Source organism: Mirounga leonina, unplaced genomic scaffold (assembly GCF_011800145.1).
Source record: "Mirounga leonina isolate KUSES-001 unplaced genomic scaffold, KU_Mleo_1.0 Mir_94, whole genome shotgun sequence".
In the NCBI taxonomy this organism is placed as follows: Eukaryota; Metazoa; Chordata; class Mammalia; order Carnivora; family Phocidae; genus Mirounga; species Mirounga leonina.
The window spans coordinates 6,992,854-7,017,500 of NW_023270855.1; the positions used below are offsets into that span (position 1 = coordinate 6,992,854).

Genomic DNA, 24,647 nt, shown 5'->3' on the forward strand with positions numbered 1-24,647 from the left:
GTCAAATTGAACTAACAGGAAATCTAGATATGGGCCCATAAAGAGTAAAGCTGAGCTCATGTTCCACATCTGGGATATGTGAGAGGTATTAATGCAACAATGAGTAACTTGCCTCAGTTGCCACTTTTGTTACCATCTCCCCCTTAAGGGTCCTTCATGAAAGAGCCAACATGATAGGGAAACGTCAAGCACAACCAAGAACTGAGAGAAACCCAAATTTTTTTCCTGCCTTTACAAAGAACACAAAAATATGCTTTCACATGGATTTCTATCCCAAGTTGGAGTGCTGACAAAGTTCTTCAGAGTATCCAAATGCCCCAGTGAATCCAGAGTTAACTACAAAGACACCAAGGCTGTCTATAGTCATGAGGACGGGTAATCTCTGACTACAGGCCTTGGGACTATGCAACATACCCTTCAACACAGTCCTCGTGGGAAGTGGGGCAGTTATCCCAGAGATACTGCCATTCCTCAATACCTTACTGGATACGCATTCATGTAGTTTCTACATGGTTCTTCTTATTTGCAAAAACTTGCTATGTCTGTTCTCCCATTGACTGTTTACACTTGGCACACTTGCAACCTTTTCAGGATCACAGGGAAGGTATTTTCCAATTTTAGTCTGATGGCTATAAATTCAAGATGTCGAACTTTGGTGTATGCTTTAATCACCCACTAGGTATTCTAGAAAAGAGAAATATGTAGCCTTTTCTTCCTTGTGAAGAAAAAAATCTTTAGTTTCTATGATGAAAGAATTACTTAAAACTAGGGAAGACCAGTGATGTCTGGCTGGCTCAGTGCATAGAACATGTGACTCTTGATCTCAGGGTCATGAGTTCAAGCCCTATGTGTGGCGTAGAGTTTACTTAAAATTTTTAAAAAGTTAAAAAAAAAAACTAAGGAAAGCTAGACACTCTAGAATTTATCACTGTCATCACATAAAACATTACACAAGCAAGTTATAAGGATAGTAAATTTAGGAATAGGATGTTCTCAAACAGTTCGTTCATAACTTCTATGGCAAAAAAGGCTGCAGAGATTAAGTTCTTTTAGAAATACCTGGACAGGATACTGGAAGGCCTTTTAGAAAAAATAAAATGGAGACTCTTAAAAGTCCTGCATAAGAGCAAGCAAAACTCTTCAAAGAATTCATTGCCAAAAATGTGTCCTTTAATAAAATGTTAGGTCATCTATGATGAATCCCAAGGGCTCCTTGTTTTAATATACTCTGGAAATGATCCTCCAACATAATAACAAATCATCGAAAGCATCAACTAAAGCAAAGGAGATAGCAAAAGCTAAAAAGAAGATCAGGTGGATAAATATTCAGAATCCTGAAATATAACATTCAGTAACAGCTACCACTTATGGCATAATGATAAATCACACCTCTGCACTAACAGGCAAAGGGCATTCTGCTACTGAGTCTTAGCTCCCTACCAGACTGTGAGTTCCTGGACAGTATAGACTATCTTATTTTTTTCTTATCCTGTTTTGCTGTTCATTTATTCATCTATTAAAACATGAATTTTTCCTGCCATTCAAAACATTTAATCAGTTCCTACCATTTACTAAAAACTATGCCTTCCAAGGCATAATTAGTAAGGATGTTTATATAATTCTGGTATAACAAGTTATTTAATCATGTAATATAATTTTACTATTTTGTCTAGAAGGATATCATCAGAAACTTCAGAGGCTCTTACTCACCTCTGTATCATTCAAAAATGTATCATGAATTAGGAGTTCTAATGTTTGTTCAAGTGAACTGCTAGGACAACAGTCATCAGAATAAATTCATGTAAATATTTATCTGGGTGTTTTCAGTATAAATAGTTATACGTTGTATACAAACTGCGTATGTACAAGCATGTACATCGATAAAAGATCTCTCAATTCAAACTGATGGCACCCTTATTTAAAAAAACCCAGCACTGGGGCGCCTGGGTTGCTCAGTCGTTAAGCCTCTGCCTTCGGCTCAGGTCATGATCCCGGGGTCCGGGTATCGAGCCCTGCATCGGGCTCCCTGCTCCGCGGGAAGCCTGCTTCTCCTTCTGCCCACTCCCCCCTGCTTGTTTTCCCTCTCTGGCTGTCTTTCTCTCTGTCAAATAAATAAAAATCTAAAAATAAATAAATAAATAAATAAATAAATAAATAAATAAATAAATAAATAAAATTTTAAAAAAGAAAAAACAAAACAAACAAACAAAAAAACCCAGCAGTTACTAACATGATCCTCCCTCCCTCCTTTCCAAAGCTGTTAAGGGTGGAGGGAGAAGTGAAGAACATAAAATATTTTATGAATATAAAAATAATATAAAATGTAAATATATTTTTTATGTAAATAAAAAGGAAAGAAGGAACATGAGCAGATGATAATTGGGGCTCTTTGTCCATCAGGAGTCAAATCAATGCACCACTAGAATAGCGACAATGAACTCTTAGAACTCTGAGCAGGGTCAGTATCTTCCCCATTCTAAATGTAGCTGGGCCTAAAGAAATGGAATAGCAGATCAAGAGACTCTACAATCTCAGAGTCATAAAACAAAACCCAGTGGTAGATGAGCTCCTGAATCTTTTTTTTTTTTTTTTTTTTTACTACAGCTAAGGAAAATGAGTCTCCAGAGAGAGATGGCAACTTTCCAAAGCCATGTAAGAGGTCATGGTGGGGCTGGTTACAACACTCATTCCCCAGTGTCTCATCCAGAACAGCTTGGATTCGAATGGTACCAAAGTAAAACTCATAGAACAAGGGTGCTTTCCTAGGATCCACAGGTCTTCATGAAGCCACTGAAACTGTCTGCAAAACTGTGTGTGGCTTTGCGTTTTTTCAGGGAAGCAGGGTCTGCTACTTTGGTCAGTCTGAACAAGGTCCAGGACTCAAAAGTTTTAAGAACCGCTCTGTCAAGGGTTAGGCTTGGGGTGGGAGAGGGGATGAGAGGCTAAAAGTGAATGAGATTAATTCCAAACTAAAAGGAACCCAGATTTTCAACAACCTGAAGATTATACTTAGGCCAGGCAGCCAGTGGAACCATGTAAGATCACATTCTAAACTTTCTGGTCTGGATGGTCAAAGGATCCTGTAAGAAAAACATGTGTTCAAGCAAACTAGGCATGTCTTTGTGACCGCACGTGACAGGAAGAAGAGCAAGCAGTACAAACTTAGCTACCAATTAGGTGGTCTCAGAAGACCACTGATCAGAAGGCGCACTTCTCCGGAATCAACGGGGAAGGTTTTGGAAGTATTTGCCATGAGTCATGATGGAAGGTTTCCGCAGCTTCTCAAAACCAGGGCAGTCCTGACCTTCAGTCAGGTCTCTCATTGTACCTGCTTGTACAGTGAGCCCAGAAAGGGTTCCACACACCCCGGGTGACCTATTTCAATCACAGGGGTCTTTGTTTTCTTATTTCTGATGTCAACATCAGTCCCAGGAGTGGGCAAAGGCCTTGGTACTTGGTCACAGGGAACTGGATACACGTCAGCCATTGCAATTTCCCTGGGAAACAGAAAATATTTTCCCCACTCTATGGATGAGGAAATTGAAGCAAAGGGAGAAATGTCCAAGGTTTTTCAAGGAGGTGAAGAGCCAAGAGCTCCAAGGTTAGAGCTTGCAGCTACATACTCCACACTGGCTCTGGCTGGATATTCTGTCTCCTTTAGGGAACCAAGCAGCTCTGGAGATTGGGGAAACACTAGTTGCTAAGCACAAGATGTGGGATACAGTTTACACCACACAACCATGCATATGGAATCCATCACACATTACAACAGAAGACTTGAGGCCTCACTGGGTAAATGGGATAGGAAAAGGGAACCTGGGGGTTACTCATCATTTTCCAAATCAGAGATTTATGTCCCTTTTGGAAAGGAGAAGGAAAACCTGGCTGCAGCCCAGTTTTGAGTAATATTTGCCACTGAGAAGCTGTATGCAAAAATTCCTGGCACAAACTTTGGAGAGCTCTTCCGATTGGGCTCTGGCCAGTCCTTAAAAATGATTGAGATTTAAAGCCCTATCAAATCAGAGAAACAGGGATTGTCCTTGGTGCAGCACCATAAATCCCTCTCTCTAAAGCTGATTTCAAACATAAAATAGGAATGTTCAGAGAGAAAAATTATCTACACATACCTCCTTACACAGAAATTTTTTTTTTCTTAAGTCAAGAAGGGTAGAGGTCAATGGCTAACTGTGGTCTGAGCGGCTAGAATACTGTTGATTATCTTCTTTACCTTAAATATATTTTCTGATTTTTCTATAATTAAAATAGATTGCTGTGGAAAAAAAAGAATAAGATTAAGAAAATATAAGAGCTAATAACTTTGAGGGTCAATAGAGAGCCAGAGCTTATCTCATCCAACTGACTCATTTAACAAAAGAAGAAACGGAGGCAGACAGAGCAGGGAGCACCTTGCTTCTGGTCACTCGGGCAGCCAGCAAGGGACTCGGAGCCAGGACCCTGGAAATCCCCTGAACGACTTCCTGGCCTCCACACCACACTGTTGCAGCTGCTGGATTCCTTAGGCTAGGAAACCCCCTAAGCTTGGTGCTAGGTGAGAAACAATTTTTTTTTTTTAAAGATTTTATTTATTTATTTGACAGAGAGAGAGAGAGCACAAGTAGGCAGAGGGAGAAGGAGAAGCAGGCTCTCCGCTGAGCAGGGAGCTGGACGCGGGGCTCGATCCCAGGACCCCAGGATCATGACCTGAGCTGAAGGCAGCCGCTTAACCGACTGAGCCCTCCAGGCGCCCTGGTGAGAAACAATTTTATATGGAATTGTAAAATTCAAAATGGCAGCCTCAAATGTTAGACAAAGTACACTAGATTCCAACTCAAGAATAGCCGAAATTGAAATGGCACCTAACAGAGAGGATAGTACATAGGGAATTGGATGTCTGATGCTCTGTCACAACTGCTATCCTGAACAACTGCATAAATGTACCATGTTTTCTTTCTTCTGGCTATTGTTCATGCAGTTCCCCGTCTACAATGACTTCCCCTCTTATTCTATCTCCCGTGTGTTTCTAGAAATTCCTACTCACGCTTTAACATCAACTCAGAAGTCCCCTTCTGCCATGCCACCCCTGGTCTCTCCTATTTGAAAAACTAATGGGAACTAGGACACCACAACCCCATGATGCACCTTGACTGCACAGCATATCACTATATAAGGGAGATCATTGCTTCTTTACAGGTCTGCCGCATCCTCTAAATAGCATTCTTTTTAATCATCTTTGTATCTCTAGCACCCAGCAGGAACTCAAATGGCAGTTGAATAAATGAATACCTGCTAACAGCCATACAGCAAGATTTTAACCTCTTTTTACATATCTAGGACTCGCCCTTCTATCCTCAAAAGGGTGCATTTGTAGAACCTGAGGCAACAGATTACTTTGGGACAGAGGTTTTTCTAAAAGTTTAAATAGCTGAAGTGAGTACTGTTATTTCATACTTCTTAAGTAACAAAGAAATAGGATAGAAAAACGTTAGGATTACATAATATCAAAAAATAAATGGACAGGTTGGCAAAAAAAAACCAACACAAAAAACCATATAATTTACTACATGAGGATACCAGCCAAAGTGTTTTATTCCTATGCCCTCTCTATCACTCAAGGCACACGTACACATACACACAAAAAGCTAATAGCAAGTCACTGTGGGAAGTTTAATCATAACCCATCAACAGAAGAGCCCATGGCATGGTAAACACCAAAGTGTATTATTAGGGTTGCTAATTGCTAATTAAAATCCCCAGATCAGGTTTCTGGGCACAGCTTGCTATATCTGTGCAGTGGGCAGGTCCCAGATGGTATGAAAACCAAGACTGGGCCTGCTTCTTCATTCAAGGCTATTCCTGCAGTATCACAAAGGTTGTGGGTGACAGATTGTGCAACAAGAATATCCACATGCAGTCGCCTCAGGCACAGCCCTGCTCCCGACTACAGATTTGAGAAAAGTTTCTAGTCAACTTCTGGGACTGAGAAATTAGGCTATTGTTGCATAAAATACCAGAAGGTGCCTAGTTTTACCCCTTATAGCAAAGAAAATGGTCACAATATTCAACATATTGTCCTCCTTCCTCGAGATGGTCTGGTAAGGGCAAGACAAGGGGCCTTCCTGGGTTGATGGAAACATTCTAGATCTTGACTGAAATGTGGGTTACACGCATGTATACATTTGTCAAAACCCACAGAATTGTTCTCTCTTAAGATTCATGCCTTCCACTGTATATAAATTTTACGTAGAAAAAAAGAACCATGCACAAAAATCGAACTCTAATTAGTAGGTTGATTTTCTGCAGTGGTATGAGCTAGCAATTTTGAAACTACTTTCTGTATATTCTAGACTTGAGCAAGTGAGTAAATACATGCAGGATAGTAAGAGTCAGGTTCTCACGGTTGGGGAAGGTAGTTACAAATATGGAAAGGGGGAAATTAACATCACCAAAGGGGATAAAATACATCATGTGCCTCCTAACATGAAGATACACCATCACATCTTTGGTAGTTCTGCCAAAGTTTCATAACATGACTCTAATCATAAACATTAGACAAAATCAAATGGAGGGAAATGCTACAAAATAAATGGCAAAATATCAACATATTTAGGTTAAGAAAGACAAAGAAAGGATAAGGAACTTTTCCAGATTGAGGGAAGCCAAAGAGATATGACAACTAAATGCATGCTTGATCCTGAATTGGATCCTGAATTGGTCTGGGAGAAAAAACTTATAAAGAACATTACTGGTATAAATAACATTTAAAATACAGACTGTGGATTAGATAACAGTATTGTGGCAACATTAAACTGCCTGAATTTGAAAATATCTTGTGCTTGGGTAAGAGAATATCCTTTTTCTTAGGAAATACACATTGAAATATTTAGTTGGAAAGGACCACAATCTCTCCAACTTACTCTCAAAGTTGAAAGAAAGAGAGAAGGGTGGGGAGGAGGAAGCAGGGTGGGAGGGAGGGGAGTGCACACATATACAAATGGGGCAAAATGCCAACAATTGGTCAATCTGGGTAGAGTATAAGGAGGTTCTCTGTACTATTCTTGCAACTTCTCTGTAAGTATAAAATTATATCAAAATAAAAAGTTACCAAAAAAATACCCTAACTTCCCCCCAAAATATTTAGATGAAAGGCTAATAATAACTAATTCAATATATTATGAGAAATTCTTTCAAGAATATTGGTTTTAAATTCTATTTTTCCCTCTGCTAGCAATCCACAAAAGCTTCAGTTGACTCTAAATTCCTTTTTAGAACTAAAAACAACTCATATAGCTTCAAATAAGATTTTTTGAAATTCTGTGGTAGATACCATCATGTTAAGAAAGTCTCGTAAGACAATAAACAGAAATTGGAATGAAAATACCTCTTCATTACCCTACTCCCTCCAGATTCTTCAGTATTTTTTCTGTAAGATGGAACAATTCATCTGGTTACATGCCAAGTTAAAACAAAACAAGATAAGAAATGACTTGTGTGTAATGATTCGGCCTTCCCTGACACAGTAGAGAACTGTATTCTTCCCCACCTCAGGCCTTATAAAAGGTCTATACATATATATAAATATGGTAATGAACAGAGCATTATTACTCAGCAGAGCTTATTCTATCTCCCCCCATCTTTCTCTCTGTATTTGTGTTAAATTAGATAGAAGTATGACCTTGGTCCTGGGGGGCGGAGGGGGGAGGAGGCAAAATACCAAAAACTACCAAAGGAAAAAATTACTTCATGGATATCAAAGGAGAATTTTTAAAAAGTCATTTTTAGCCCCAAAGAATCTTTCTGAAACAATAACAACTATGATATGACTCAGTATAAAAATATTATGCTAAGTATGCATTAAGAAAAATTCACATGCACAGAGATGAAACTATAATTGGATTTGTCATTTCAAAGTATTAATGTTGGGTTTGCAAATAATAGAGAATGACATTCTCCTAAGCGAATAAAGAAGTTAGCCAAGTAAGTAAATGCTGTGTTTCTACTGTAAGGAAATACGTGCACCAGTGAAGCAACCTTTTCAGCACAAAAGAAATTTAATACCCAGACCACATGAAAAGTGATCGCTATGGGAATAGCACAGCTGTTAAAATCCAAGGCCGTTTGTATTAAATCGTCTAGCATGTTTATGTAAAGCAGGACTTTTCAGAATGACCACCAAGAGGAATTAACTTCACTAACAAAAAAGTGATACCTATATTTAGTTTAATGCTTATAATAAGTGTGAAAGAAAAATGCAAAGTGATTCTCTTTCAAAGAATAGAGGGGACCTCAGTTAGCTGGTATGCTTGTGATTCTTTCATAAACAGTATCTCAAGGGCTAATTTAATTAGAACGAGAACAAGAAAGAATGAGTGTTTGCTTTTCCTTTACAGAACCCAATTATCTTTATTTCATTGAGACGCCTGATCTACATAAAGCCACAGAAAAACTGGCACCTGTGCCAAATGATTTCAGTATGAAAATTAAAGTGCCAAGTTATTTTGAGACCAATTAGCTCAGCCATTCAAAAAAAAAAAATGTGCTCACTAAAAAGCATATAATCCTAAAACTTGCATTTCTGAAGACAGAAGCAGACACCCTTGAGGCCTTGACTTGAACAGATATGATACCTCAGAGAGACAACAAAAAGAATGAGCTCGTGGGTAACTACTGATAAATGGTAAGCTTTAAATCTCAATGCTGACACTTGGGATGCATAATGATAAAACAGCTTAGTTTACTTTCTGAAGAAAAAAAATTACTCTAAATGTTTCAGCACCTAAAATTAACCAAATTTATCAGCATTCTCAAATCTGAGTTAAGTTTTTAGACTGGTTAGGATTGTGCTTCTCATAGGATATGACCAAGTAAAGTCTTAAAAAAAAAAAAAAAAAAAAAAGCTTCCCCAGAATTCAATCCCTTCCATACTGCCAGATGTAGGCTCCATGGCAAAGAAGTCCTGAATCAGAAGTGAGAGGCCAGAGTTTGGGATTAATAACCCCAACACTATTTTGCATAACACTTGAACATGAAAATCTTACCAAGAAGCTTTAGTTTTAAAAGCCCAGGTTAAATCACTGGGCATCAATGGCTTAGAAGCATACAAAAGAAAAAATAGCTATAAAAACACAGTATACAGGCACAAATAACTCAGACTATCTCTAGGCCTATTAAAAAATGAGATGCCATCACTGTAGTTTTGAGATACATCAGCCGTTTCCCATTACAATGGAAGACATACCAGCTCTATTTTTAGAGCCTCTGGAAAGATCAAAGCTGAAGGGGTTCTTTTATGGCTCCCTAGCCAGGCCCCTAATCTGTTTACTTTTTTGTCATTATGTAGATCTCCAAAAGACAAACCATGAGGACTGCCTGGTATCCCCCTCCTCTAAGGAACACTTAAAAATTGCTCTATAATGGTCCATGTGAGCAAGGAACTTCTGGGGAGGAACAAAACCTAGTGAAGTTCACATTCAAATTATTGTGATGCAAGTATTGATACAGAACTACAATATCTAATTCAGTCTCTCTTTGTACACTATAAATAAAACTTTTTCAGGCTGCTTTCCCTGTGAGAATGAATACACATAAATGACAAATTCCTTCCAATTTTTTAGACCCTATTCCTCCCCCTCAAAAAAGTTCTCAGTTGGGTTCAGTGCCTCTCACTGGTAAGGGTGATAGGTTCATTTTAAAAAACAAGTCCCTCAAATGCAGAATGACTTACTTTGGAAGAACAAGCTGTACATTTGTCAAACGCCAGACTGACAGGAAGGACATTATCAAACCGTGACAGAAATCCCCGGATCTAAAAACAAAACAAAACAATTGACATCAAGCTCAGAATGCCCATACCTGTGAAATGTATTTGTAGTTTCTGACAAGAAGTGGGAAATAATATGGTGGTCTTCATACGGATTACTAGCAAAAATGAAGTGCAGCATGGATATTTTTCCTTGTACTATAATCAGTTTGAGGAAGAACTGTATCATGTCTTTTATTCAATTAGGAACCTACAACCTTTTCATGTATTTGAGACCTAAAAAAATCCAAAATACAAAAAGAAATCACTACACTGTAAAGTATCATTGTAATAAATGTCTTAAAAAATACAACCGGTCAACTAGTTTATGATGACTCAACTGTCATATACAAGTTATAGTGAATATGGGTAAGTGTGTGTATGTAGGATAGGATATTGGGTGGAGCATCACAGGTGAGAAGGCGTGGGGACTATGCCAGGCAGAGACGGTTCTAAATATATATCTAGTTATTTGGTTAACTTGGAATAGATAGGGATAAAATGCAAAACATCACCAAATTTATGGGGAAACAGCGCCACCTCGAGCATAAACTTCTAGACTACAACTGACTGCCATTTTCAGGGTATCGGCTATAACCAGGTTTCAAAAACTTTAAGTAATTTACTGACATTATACCTTTCTAGAACTATACTTATGCCAAACGGGAAGTGTCAAACTATTGTGTAGATCATTAACATTATGAAAATTATGAAATTTTGGAAAAAATTATGAAATTATGAAAAATATGAATGGTAAACTCCGTGAAGTCTCCATAGGACTTGGCATTTATAGTAAATCAGACAACACGAATGAATCCTCTCATGAGTTAATTTGATCTTCCCAACTGTCCCCATTTTATGCTGATAAAACTCAGAAAGGTGATGCAACTTGGCCCAGGAAAACAGAAAGCGACAGAGCTAAGATTCAAAAGTAGGCATCTTGACTCTAAACATGGTCTAACCCCCTCCTCCTACCTTACTCCCACTTCCTCCCTTTCTCTCAGGATATTACAGGTTTGTCTTCAATATTAGGTCTCAACACAAATTAATAGTTTCACCTGAAAAGAGCAAAAGAACACAGCCACACATCCTTATTGCCTTTAGCTACCCTACTAACACTTCTCCCAAAATAAAAACAAACAAAACCTGACAAATTCTTTAAAGAAAAAGGCTTCCTTCTGCATTGGGATAACTTCATCTTCATGCCCACAGTGCACCTAACAGTCTAACTGTGTGTTCATACTGGAAAATTGAACCTGGACAGACAGGGCTATGGCTATCTTTTAAATACCCTTTTCAATGTAATCCAAGATTAAAAGAATGTTTGGTAGAAATGATAAATTAGATAGCAGGTATTAGTTAGATGGCCTCATTGGGAACCTCTGAAAATGTGACAATCTTTTAGTTCCCTAAATCTCAGGAGTGTGGTGACCATTTCATTATACAGTACTGGAGGCACAATCAGGGTTTAAGTTCGCTATTCAGGACATCAAATCAGGAGACATCAAAGTTCTAGGAAAGACTTTAACAGGTCATAAATGGGAATGCTGAGATCCTCGTAAGATCAAGAAGTTAGAGGCTTAAAAGAATTCTCAAAGTGAGCCTTCTCACACCTCAGTTACTATTATGTTACATTTATACATATATAATATACGCATATATTTTATATGTGTATATTATACATTTATATTTTTATATAAAACTCCCCTCCAAAATGTGACCATATTTTGTACATTTTCCATTAAAATGTTCATTGATATAGCCTATGTTAATGCCTCCATATACGCTTCACAAAAAGGTTTTCATTCTTTTTTTCTCCTACAGCTGATATCAAGCTTTATGCTATATAAAGAAATACTGGTAATTTTCTCTGCTAAACTGTCTCATGATTACAGATGGGAAGTAAAGCTGAAAGCAAGGGAGACAGAAGACCAAGTTAGGAGCAGGAAGGAAGGCAGGAAAGAAAAAAATAAAAACAAAAACACAGGTGATGAGCAACAGAAGAAAAAGGAACCAGAATGAATGGACTGGCCACACATGGGCCACACACTATTGTTTAGCACCCCCAGACAGCTCTTTACTAGGAAACTATGATTCATTTTCCCAGGAAATGAAGTAAAATAACATCTGTGTGTGAGGCCTTTCAAATTCACCAAGTTGGTATCAGAAGGCCCAGAGTGCAAAGTAATTAGTTTTAGGTAATTTTAAAAAGGAAAGCCTTCTCAAACCCAATGCATCAGACTCCTAATGGGTATCTCCATAGGTGAGCTCCCTCCTTTCCATATAATGCCACACTCTGCCACTGATGAACTTTTCTAATACACAGCTCCTCAGTGTGTCACTTTTTTATCAACTTTCTAGAGCTGAAACAAACACGGCAGAGAATTCCTTATGCTGGCATTCAAGATCCCCCCATTAACCTGGGACCATTCTGCCTTTCTGATTATGTCTTAAATGACTCAGAACCCTTCCTTTTGGAAACAGCTACGTAGCCAAATCCCCACCTTCCTTAAAAGCCACTCAATGCAAACACACCTTTCATAAATCTTTAATCTACCTACCATCAAGCTTGGAGATAATTGTCTCCATCACATGAAATCTTTTTTTTTTTTTTTTTTTGAAATCCTTCTTTTTGATATTTATCATTAAATACCTTGTGGAATAGTTATTTAAAAAAACCCAACAGGTTAGTAGAATATAATTCATGTACCATAAAATTCATCTTCTTAAAGTATACGATTCAGAGGCTATGATTCAGAGGCTTTTAGTATATTCATGGAATAATACAATTATCACCAATATCTAATTTCAAAACATTTCATCACCCCAAAAAGAAACCCAGAACCCATAAACAGTTAGTCCCCATTCTTCACTTTCCCCAGGCCCTGGGGACCACTGATTTACTTTCTATTTCTACTGATTGGTCTATTTTGCATATTTCTATAAATGGAATCATACAAGACTGGCTTCTTTTACTTAGCATGTTTTCACCCATATTATATCCTGTATCTGTACTTCATTCCTTTTTGTTGTAGTACTTATATGGATATATCACGATTTGTTTATCCATTCATCAGTTGGACGTTTTGGGTATTTATAAAATTGGGTATATACAATAGCTCCCACTATTTTAGGAATTAATGAGTCACATGGTAACTGTATGTTTAGCATTCTGAGGAACTGCCAAACTGTTTTCCAAAGTGACTGTACCATATTACATTCCTGCCTACAAGGCCAACACTTGTTATTGTCTTTCTGATTACAGCCATCCTAATGAGTCTGAAGTGGTATCTCACTGCGGTTTGATTTGCATTTCTCTAATGACTAAGAGAAATGTTAAACATTTCTCCATGTGCGTCTTGACCATTTGTACATTTTCTTTGGAGAAATGACTATGCAAATTCTTAGACAAATTAAAAATTTTTTTTATTGTTTAATTTTAAGAGTTTTTTAAAGAATATTGTGGATACAAGTTTCTTTTCAGATAAGATTTGCAAATGTTTTCTCTCATTCTGTGGGTCGTCTTTGCACTTGATGGTGTCCTTTGAAGCACAAGACTTTTTATTTTCGTGAAATCCTATTTATTTTTTCTTTGGTTGCTTTATCTTATGGTGTCATATGTAAGAGACCACTGTCTAACCCAAGGTCATGAGGATTATGTTTTCTTCTAGTTTTGTCATTTTAGCTGTTACATTTATGTCTATGATGCATTTTGAGTTAACTCTTGTATATGGTGTGAGATAAGCGTCCAAATTCATTCCTTTGCATGTAGAAATGCAGTTGTCCCAACACTTCGTTGAAAAGACTATTCTTCCCCAATTGAATGGTCATCAAATGACCCTAAATATAAGAATTCATTTCTGGGCTCTCATTTCCATTCTGTTGATCTATATATCTATCCTTATGACAGTACAACACTGTTGATTATAGTAGCTTTGTAGTAAGTTTTGAAACTGGCAAAGCGTGAGTCTTCCAACTTGGTTCTTCTTTTTCAAGATTTTGGCTATCCTGGGTCCTTTGCCTTTCCATATGAACTTTAGAATCAGTTTGTGTGCTATACCTAACAAAAACATTTATTTCTCTTGCTTTTAAAGGGCAAGACACAGGTTGAAATATTTGCATTTGCCCACAGCACAGTGATATGCTTATAAGAGAGACTACATATTATTATGAAATGAATGAATGAGAAAAACACAAACATCCCGAAGCCTACCAAATTATTCATATCTGGACTATACAGAGAAAACAAGTCCCAAATAAACCACAAAAAAACTCCAACTTAGCACCATTCACATTTTCCAGGCAACTTGAAGCCCTTCCCTATCAACAATGCTTTAAAACCCCAGTATTAAAAACTGCACTGAACTTCCACAATATGCTCTGCATTCCCTCAATCTTAAAAGAAATGCGTAAAATTTAAAGAGCAGAGGTTGCTACTTAAAATTTTAGCACCTTCCTTAGACACACATAGAAATCGCAGAGCAATCTAAAATCCAGGTACCCTATGCAAAATCCTAATAAATACATTCACACCTATGTAAGAGGCCAGTCCCCAGTTCACAATCCAAGAAATTTTAAAAATCTGTCCTTAGCTTGGGTGGGGAAAAATTCACCATCAGCTTCCTACTTAGAAGTGTGTGAAGTATGTGAAGCAATATGCTGTTTTTCCAAACTTGCCTGAGCAGAAAGAAGAATCTCCTGGAACTTGATTCAAAACGGCTGGGGTAAGGCCTGAGAATCTGTATGTTTAACAAGAGCCCCAGGTGATTCTCATCAGGCAAGCATGCGAAACAGGAGCTTTCAGTTAGCAACCTTATTTACACCTTCCTGTGGTTTGCTCTATACCACTCAACATCACCTGTTAGAGGTCAGAAAACAGGCGAAAGCTTTTAGCAAAGCTCTCATTCTTTCCACGTTTTCTAAAAACAGCACCCCCACACCTACCTGATTTTGCCCACATCTAAAATAATATTCAAATGAAAAGGCTTTATGAAATGATATTAAAGTCATTTCTCCATCCACACAGGACCTAACAAGTAAGGCCTCTTGACACTGCTCAAGGTAAATTCTCTAACTTTTGGGACTGCGCACAGTTTACTAAAAAGTCTTATTCTATTACTAGTATTTGCTGTCAATCTTTTCATACAGGAGAGTAGGCATTAAACAGCTATTTTAAAAATTTAACTCTACCTATAAATATATAAAAACAATAAGCACATGACAGAAAACAAAAGAGCAACAACAAAAAATAACCCATGCTCCAACAGGATATTTACTCCCATTTTCTTATTTTTAAAAAAATACTTAAATATTTAACTTCCTTTTAAATGGCCTCCTCTGAATACTGAGGGGGGAAAACTGCCGATTTTACAGACACACATGCCTCTCTACCTAGCTTTGGGGCTAGTAAGAGAGATTCCTTAGAGGGGCCAAACCTTGCCTCCTTCCCTACACATTTTTTTAAAATTTACATTAAGTTTTTTTCCTCTTAATACAGAAAAAAATAAGAAATTTAAATGGCCCATATGGAAGTGGATCTGTGGTTGCCTGGGGTTGAGGGTGGGGATATTACCTGGGAAAACGCAGAAAGGAAAGTTTGGGGTTGATTGGGAATATTCTACATTTCACTTGGGGTGGTGGTTATATATGTGTATGCACTTGTCAAAACTCATTAAAACGCACACTTAAATGAGCATATATAAATTATACCTCAAAAGAGGTAATTAAAAAACACTTTATAACCCTAACATTTTCAAAGTAGTAGAGAAACGCATAAATTGAAAAGTGTAAGTCCCTATTGCCCCCAACCCCCTCGTCCTCAAAATAACCTCCAGCATCAGTTTCCTGTGTTGCCTTCTAAGAAAAAAAAATTTTCATGCACAAACCAGCTCTACAATGTATCTTTGCTACCCTCCTGAATATTTAAAAGCTCACCTGGGAATGACAGGACCTAGAAGAAATACAATTAGCTGTGGTTTCTTGGCTCCCTTAGCTCTCATGGCCCCCAAGCCCCGTCAAGGACGAAAGCAGCCTGAGCTGAAATCTCCATTGTCAAATACTAGCGAGGCACTGGTGGTATTTGCCCTTGGCTTAACAGGGCCTTGTAAGGACAAGCTCCCCTCACCCAGAGAAGTAAAACAGACAAACGGGCAGGAGATATGCAAAAGCCTCAGAGCAGGGCCTTTAAACTCTCCTTGGCCTCCCTCCGGGCTGTCCCAGCAGAGACAGCAGGCGGTCCCAGCCCCTGGTCATTAGGCACACCTGTGCCGTGCCTAATTAGCTCCATAGGCTCACAGGCAGGAGCACCTGCTTGGGCTGGAGGTGTGGGCTGGCAAAAAGGTGTCAAGGGTCCTTTTGGAAACAGAACTTGAGTTGGTGGGAGCACAAAACTCAAAGGCATGTTCAAAGAGCAGGATTTGGTCTGTGTTAACTTGACAAGTAATGTACTTTGTCCCATAGGATGCCACCAAAAAGTCATTTTTTTTTTTTTAATAGATTGAAGCTGTGGTTCTCAAATGCCTAACGTCCCTGGAGGCTGTCACTCAGTGGATCTGGAAGAGGGCCGGGAAATTTGACTCTGAAATGGCACAGCCAGACATGGGAACCCCTGGCTTAGGCTGTCTTCCACTTAAAGGCTAGCCGACTGCAAGTCTATACCCAGACCCGCTCAGATCTCCTCCAGTCCATTCTCCAGGCAGCAGACAAATCTTACCAAGTTATGTCCAGCTCATCACTTTCCACTGGCTTTCCACTACCCCTGGGGTGAAGATCCAAGCCTTTCAAATGGCCTGTCGGATCCTGACTGCCTCCCCTCCACCCCACCCACCGTGCTTTCCCAGCCCTGTGTTATAGGCACACCTGCAGCCCTATAGGTCCTCAAACTCACCAGCACCCTTCTCACCCATCTTCTCCGCCTCTTTTTTACCTCCCCTACAGTGCTTACCCCTCTCCTTTTTCCCTTTCGCATAAACAGCTGCTCCCTCCTCTCCTTGCAAGCTGTGCGGGAAGGCATGTCCTGGAGTAATGTGGAAAACAGGAAGGGAGGGAGGAGAGCACTATCAAGCGCCATCCCCGTGCCCTGTGCTCTTGGGTGTTTTCGCACATTTATCTCAATTTACTCTCATAAGCATCCTGTGACCTTCTCAGGGAAGTGTGGCTTGCCCAAGGTTCCACAACCACCCAGTGGCAAAGCCAGCAATCTGAGTTCTGTTCCTTCAGGCTCCAAAGCCTGGGGAAGAGAGCTGCAGAGCACGGGGAAGATAAAAAGAAAGGAGGAAAGAAAAAGAAGGCCATGAGAATTAAACAAACAAAAAGTCCTGCAAAAAAACACAAAAACTCAACACCTAGATGGCGGCTATCAGGGCCTGGGTGAATGAAATTATCTTCAGTCATTTATGCCTAGTTGACTACAAAATAAATAGATCAGGAATAGAAAGGGGCCGCTTCCATTCTGGGCTGCCACTGGCAGTGTATACACGAAAGCGGAGTAAAAGCAGCCCAAGCTCTAGGCCCACCTTGCCTTGCCGGGGAGCGGAGGGCCAATGCCCCCAAACAGCCATGCTGAGCGGGCACAGTGCGGCCACAGTGGAGCCTGCTGCGTTGACTTCACACCAGTTTCCAGCAGACCTGGCAACATTTCTAGAGCTTGGAGTTTGCATAAATAAAAACGAACTCCACACTCCAAGAGGTTACTCTTGGACGTTGAAAAGTCTTAATCAAAATCAATGCCAAAATGAGGAGTGGAGCAGTTGCAACCCCCCAGGCACAGCACAGTCCTCTTCGTTTCAGACAACGGTGTCAGTGACTACCAACGATCCACCTCTCGTTACCGACTGGAGTCACCAAGGGCCAGAAGAACTGAGCTGGAAATGAGCCAGCATCGTTCTTAGAAAAATCCTGCAGAATGGAGCTGGCTAATCTTTTCAGTCCTTCCCAATGCACTCATTGCTTCCAGAGTTTTATGAAGATTCTTTGTAACTCCCTTTTTTGGAGAGCACAGAAGCTCCATTTCACCATTTTAATTAAAAGTGAAAGAGAAAATAAAACCAAAATTTACTAGTATCCCTTATGTGCCCAGAACTGTGCTAGTGCTTAGTAAATGTGATATAATCTGTATGTTAATTCTAGGAGTTTATTATATAATTATCCCCATTTTACTTGTATAAAACATGAAATTCAGAGAGGATTGGTAACCTGCCCAAGGCCACACAGTAACAAGTGACAAGAGCTGCCTCAAATCTTTTGTAAAAGAAGCTAAAGAATTAATGGATGAAAATGTAATTAAGAAGCACTTTTGTAAAATGTGCTTTTGTAAAATGTAATTAATGCTTTAAAAATTTAAAAAATGCTTTAAAAAGCACTTTTGTAAAATGTAATTAAGAAGTACACTGGGCCAGACACTTTTAAAAAAGAATAAACCCATAAGTCTAGTTTTCTACCTTCAAATGGTGGTCTCATTCTAATCAGATCTATGTAACACAAAGCCTACAGGCTGCCTCCCACACAGGACCTTTCAAACAGGACGGCCTCATTAGGTGAGCAAAACTCGTGGGGCACAAGTAACATCCTTGAACTGATAAACTTATGCCCAAGTCTTCTGGACAAGACATGCTCTCTAAGACACATGTGAACTCTGGCACTATGTGTAACTCATCCCCTCTGTCATGCACCAAGGAAGACCTATCACCCTCTCTTCTTCTAGGGCTCCACACAGAAAGCACAGACATTATCAGATCTTGTACCCAGATCCCTCCTTCTATTCGGGGGCCTCCCTCTGTAATGAGGTTCCACCACATCCAAATGGCTTGGGGGTATGGAAATAAATACTGGGTGCCCTTGTACCAGTTACTGAACTTCTCTGAACATCATGGTGCTTGGCACAATGTTTGGGAATCATCTGCTGAAGGGATGGTTGAATGGAAGGGGGTCTGGGAGGATGGATAGGTCACAAACTATAACATCTGATACAGAGAAACAGCAGACATTTAGACTATTCGTTTTTCCTGCCATTCCCGTTATCATCAATTGGAAGGGTATAGAACCAGAGGCGGAAGGAGACTCCCTTTCTTGGGCTACATCTCAGGAAATGGGCTTTTATTGCTTATCTTCTTAATCTCTTTCCTTAGCAGTCAGTCCATCCACATCCCTAAAGGCACACTGTGATAAGCATTTCTGAACAAAGTAAAGAGAGCTTGTTAAAAGCTAAAGGCCTGAGGATTTGTGGGGGCATAGCCTGTGCAGACAGGCCAGATAACTAGCAACCCAAGGCATGGCTAGGGACCCACCCTCTATCTCAGACTTGTCTCAGAGATTTCCCAAGCCAGGTCTCTCCCAGGGTCCTGCCCTAGTTCTGCCTTTGTCTGCTTTTCTGAAAGTAATTAAAAGAGAATTCAAGAGCCCAGGAGAACCATGGGGTTGGCAAGTCCAAACCCCTAGGAAGGGCATACACATTCAGGGTCTTTATTCGTCAGTACTTGAGAGCCAAGGGTACATTCACCCAAAGACAAAAAATGTGAACTGCCTGGTCCACAAGTGGGATAAAAGCTGACTGCTATATTAATGACCGTGGTGTTTGGAGGACTGTTGTATTGCCCCCTTGGTTTTCATTTTCTGAGGGAGGTCCAGTCAAATGATCAGCAGCTCCCACAGGCTGCCAATTTCCATCACATTCAGGATCTCTCAGGAACTTGCAAAACCAACTTCCTGGAGATACCAGGAGTGGCCTGTACATTTTCTAACTCTTGAGCTGTGCCTCGCACCAAAGAAACAGAAAAACAGTCTGACCTCATGGAACTCAGCCACCACCCCAGGAGCCAGGAAAAGACAACTTTTTTTTTTTTTTTTTTTGGTAAGATCTCACTGGATGGAAAGCAGAAGGAACAATACTATGCTAAGATCTGCAATGAAAAAGTTCCTTCTACAAAAGAAGCCAAACTCCAAAGAGTTCACTATACTGTATGATTTCATTCACAGAAAGTTCAAAATTAGACAAAAGTCTCCCACAGTGTTGAGGGTCAAGGGATGCTTGCTTCTGTGTAGGAAGGATGCAATAATAAATGGAAGAAGCATGAAGGGGCCTTTGGGGATGCTTGATAACATTTTATTTTGATCTGTGTGCTGGGTACATGAGTGGTGTTTATTGGGATACCTGAGTGGCTCAGTCGGTTAAGCATCTACCTTCAGCTTAGGTCATGATCCCAGGGTCCTGGGATCGAGTCCCACATCGGGCTCTTGGCTCAGCGGGGAGCCTGCTTCTCTCTCTGCCTGTAGCTTCCCTGCTTGTGCTCTCTCTCTCTTTCTCTCTGACAAATAAATAAATTAAATCTTTAAAAAAAATGAGTGGTATTTATTTTGTGATAATTCAAGTTGTATACTTAATGATTTGTAGGATTCGATGTGCTTTATACAGACCGAAAGAGGGTTATGCTCATTGCGGGCTGCTTGCAGAATCCAATCCATGTACACTGGGCCAGACACTTTTAAAAAAGAATAAACCCATAAGTCTAGTTTTCTACCTTCAAATGGTGGTCTCATGGTTTTCAAAATCAGTCAGGCTCTTTTCAGGCTGACTGTCATGAATATCAGGACCTAATCAAGCCTTTTCCTACACTTGGCCAATCTCTGGATGGGCCAAATTCTGCCTGTGGTCCCACAGGAAGATCAACTAAGTCATCCTCAGGCCTCCCTGATCTGACAGGGAAAGCAGAGACACAGAGCCCACAGACTAAGTTAAGCAACTTTCTCCAGATTACCCAATGAGCTGCTGCTGGGGGGCCTTGTGATTCCTATCCAAGGGCTATCACTTTTCTACTACAGCTCATTCCACAGGGGCCAATTAACACACACTCTCCTTCGGGGAACAGAAAAAAACAAGCCCAGGAACTCACGGGTCGTTCTTTATATGCAAGGCACACAAAGGGGTTTACCAAGTTCCTCTCCAAGAGGAAATCTGGAGAGCCAGGAAGAGGAGGAGGGAAGTGCTGAGTCTGCAGCAGGGCACTGCAACAGAGCCCAGTGTTTTTGTGGAAACGATGTTCTCCTAATCAAAACACAGTTGCATAAATGGACTCACTCCATTTAAAAAAAAAAGAAGAAATTTAAAGCCTATAAATAGGAACCACACAACCCTGATTAATTTTAAAGTTCTTTCTCCACTGTCTTTTTTAGATAGTAGCTAAAAATAAAGGCTTGAAACTTGAAATAATGTAAGCAACTAATCACACACAAGCACTGGGCTTTTCCCATATATGGCTGGGTTATTCTTCAGCCTTCGAAAAGACCAAATGAAGAGACGGCCAACAACCAAAATAATCCTTCAGACATTTGAAAACGAGGAGAAAGAACTAGAAGAGTTGGTGAATGACAAACAATTGCGAGGCTCAATGGGGGTAAGTGACACTGAGAGGGATTAGTTGCCATAGTACTTTAAAAACATGGGCACATGCATTTTGACACTGGACCCCTTCTATAAAGAGACTGCTTTGCCCTCTGGCCTCAGCACTAAGAAAACTACAGCTGCGGTGATTTAACATAAAGGACTCAAAGAAGGAGAGAAATATAGGGGCATGACTGAAAATTTAATTAAGGCCCTTCTCAGTATGAAATCTGTAAGGGCAATGAGGGCACGTCTCAAGGTCAGAAGAAAGGGACAGAGCCGTGTGCAGAGGGGAAGTGGGTAGGGATTCGAATGAGATTCGAGCATAAACAGCAGAGGTCAGCTCTAGAAGACAGCTTGCTTATGATGGAGGGTTATTACAGTGTCTGTTGGGTCCTGCCTGAAATGTTTCTATAAAAAGATGAACACATTCATGTCAAATAAATGCCACACAGCGGCACACAGTCTGTGAGACAGACTGGAAAAGCCACATTTGCACTGTGTTTTATGGTTTGCAAAGCCTCATCACAGACGTCATCCTGGACACAAGGTAAGGCACCTGCTTTTACTGATAAGGAAACTGAGGCTCTGGGAGGGTAAGTGACCTAACACAAGGTGTCTGACAGGTGACTTCATGCAGGAGGGCTGGAGTAGCGACCTCAAGGTAACACTCCCAATGGGCAATGAAGTTTCATTCATGACACCTCACGAAGAGCACCAGTAGGCGTGCTAAGTTTAGGTTCACGTTTTGGTTCATCCACTACCTCTCTGTGACTGTGGGCAAATAATTTCCCCTCTTCTGATTCAAACCGTCAACTGGAAAATGATAGGGCTGTCCTAGATGACAGGAGGCAGGAGGTGGGGAGGCAGGGGGAGACCAACATGGGCTGAGTGGGCCATCCTGCTCTTGCCCTCAGCTGTGAGCCTGTCCTCACAAGCCCCAGACGGGACTGTCGGGCACTGTCACCGCTTCACGTGTGGAGACAGCCTTCCTCTTACACACTGAAATACACAGATGGCACCTACAGAAATGACTTCCAGAAAGTAAGACTGGAAAACGTCTTCATTCCTCCAAAAACACAGTAACAAAAACTAGTGACAAGGCAACATGAATTTGAAATTTTCATTCTACCACTTTTTTTCTCTTTCCCTCTCTATGGGATAGATCTTCCTCATGATGCTTGATTCTTTTTCTGAAAAGAGGCCCTACTTTTTGACAGTTCTAATGGTTTTCCCATGCATGCCCATAAGGCCTTTTATGTGGCTCGGGAGTCAATAATAAATAACAGCAACAAAAATAGCAAGCATCCTTCACCGAGGGCCTATGACACTCCAGGCACCACTGCTGAGCCCTCTGCACCCATCGTCTCTAATCTCTGTAACTCCCGCACAAGGGAGGCATTACTGTCTCCATTTTATAGAAGGGAAAACAAGGGCTCAGACAAGTTTAGGGATTTGGCCAAGGAAGGCCATCTTAATTAACTGCAGGGCTGGGATTTAAACTGTCATCTGGGCCAATTCCAGAGTATGTTCTTGCTGCTGCTTCTCCATTACGAGACCTCTAGTCAACATGCTGAAGGCGTCCAAGACTCTGGGTGATGCAGCTTATTCATGGTTTCTCCTCATCACCATCCCTGCAGAATGGGATACTTGCCCAGGTAGTCTTAAAGCACTCTCCCTGAAACTCAAGGCAGCTGGAGAATAAGGAGGGTGGAAAAGTGGTGGGCTGAGCTGATGGTATGGTGAAGTGACCCCACATGTGTTCCCCCTAACCACTGGGACCAGGTCCAGAATTAGATTTCATTTCCAGATCACTAACCTGGTGAGGCACAAGCCCGAGAGAGGTTGGCGGCTCATTCATGCGGTCATCACTGCTACTGGCAATGGCGTAGCCCCTGAAAAAAGACAACAATTAGAGGTGCTTGTTTAATAAAAGTTTATGTTTAGCACCTGTGAGAATGATGGGGGGGGTCCTGTGAGATTTACAAGGATACCCAAAAATGCCCCTTGTGGGACAGCACGAGCTAGCGAAAACCTAATTTCTATGGGAGGGAAAGAGGAAGAAGAGCACACACACGCAAAAATGCCTGAGTTCTGGAGTCAGAAAGGTCAGAGCTTATGACCACAGGCAAGTTTCTTAACTTCTCTTTTGCTCTGGGTCCATTAGCTATAAAACAGGAATAAGACCTTTATGAGGCATAAATTAGGAATAAGTTAGACAAACTGCCAAGTGCAATGTTTGGCACATGATAAGCAGATTAATGTTAACTCCCTTATTCTGAGATAGTCTTGTAAAAACCATGGGCACAGTTTTGTACTGAAATTTTGAAATGGAAAACTTTCCAACCTTAACTTGAGGTGACATGAATGCTACAAAAATGGAGGAAGAAGATAGAACAATGAGGAATTAATTAGGTAGGAGAACGGATGCACTCCTTCCTGAACGACAGTGTGATGTCTCCTTATGGCAGAGAAGACATTCGATACAGGACCTGGTTTCAGCCTACAACCAGGGCAAACACTGTACACAGAGGGGCCAGTGGCAAGGAATGGCATAATTGGCTCTCCAAGACTTTATCCCAGATTCGCCCTGTCAGGAGGCCACACTACACTACTACACTTAGAAGGCAGGGGCCCAGGGGGATAACGGAGATGAGAGGAAGTAAAAAAAAAAAAAAAAAAAAGCTGCTTATTTTCATTTAACTGTTACACCTAGACTAGCTATGTATGCTACCAACGGTGTACAGAGGTCTTTTCAATTGCGTAGAAAAACTCTTGAGTCATAAAATAAATAGAATATTCAATGTTAATTTCTGAGAATTGGAAAAACAAATCTTTTGAAAATTCAATTCTCTCCTGCCTGTGTTACAAACAGCATAGCAGGATGATTAAAAACAGAGTTTGGAGCAAAACTGCCTTGAGTGAAAGCCCAGCTTTACCACTTACCAGCTATGTGAATTCCAGCAACTTATCCTCCCTATGACTCAATTTCCCCCTCAAAAATGGGACAGGTAATAGTTCTTTCCTGATAGGTTTGCTATGAAGATTAAGTGAGTTACTCTTGCAAAGTGATTAGAACAGCGCCTAGCACACGGTAAGCACTATATAGTAAGTGTCTGACAAATAAAATAAATTACAGTGTATTTGTCAGATAGTCAGGTGTAAATATCTATTTGACTTCAGTCTGCCTTTGCTGACACTTGGCAGCAGAGCCTTGGGCAGATATGGAGAGAATCTTAAACTGTTTAATCATTTTTCTTCTACTTTTTTCTTTGTTTCCTTTCCTTTTCTTTCCCTCACCCCTTTCTCATCTCCTCTTTTCTTTCCTTCTTTCTTTCTTAAAATTACTGGCTCTATTCTTGAAATTAATTTTATCTCACTTCTATTTATTACAAAATGAATTAATTCTATTGTTTATAGGTCATTAAGTAAGATCTTCTTGCTTGGAGCAGATAGGGTGTCCAGATTACAACTGTG

At 40.2% G+C, this 24,647-nt stretch overlaps 1 protein-coding gene across 8 annotated transcripts in view; it reads right to left on the reverse strand.

Annotated features, from left to right (window-relative positions):
* The window catches only part of ATG7 (autophagy related 7), a 231,778-nt gene that overhangs the window by 142,464 nt on the left and 64,667 nt on the right, over positions 1-24,647 (reverse strand). For all 8 annotated transcript variants that reach the window (XM_034997762.1, XM_034997757.1, XM_034997761.1 and 5 more), the window contains 2 exons: positions 22,990-23,065; positions 9,722-9,802 (listed from right to left, as the gene is read on the reverse strand). In XM_034997762.1, the coding sequence (XP_034853653.1) occupies positions 9,722-9,802; positions 22,990-23,065 (157 nt within the window). The remainder of the gene's footprint in view (positions 1-9,721; positions 9,803-22,989; positions 23,066-24,647) is intronic.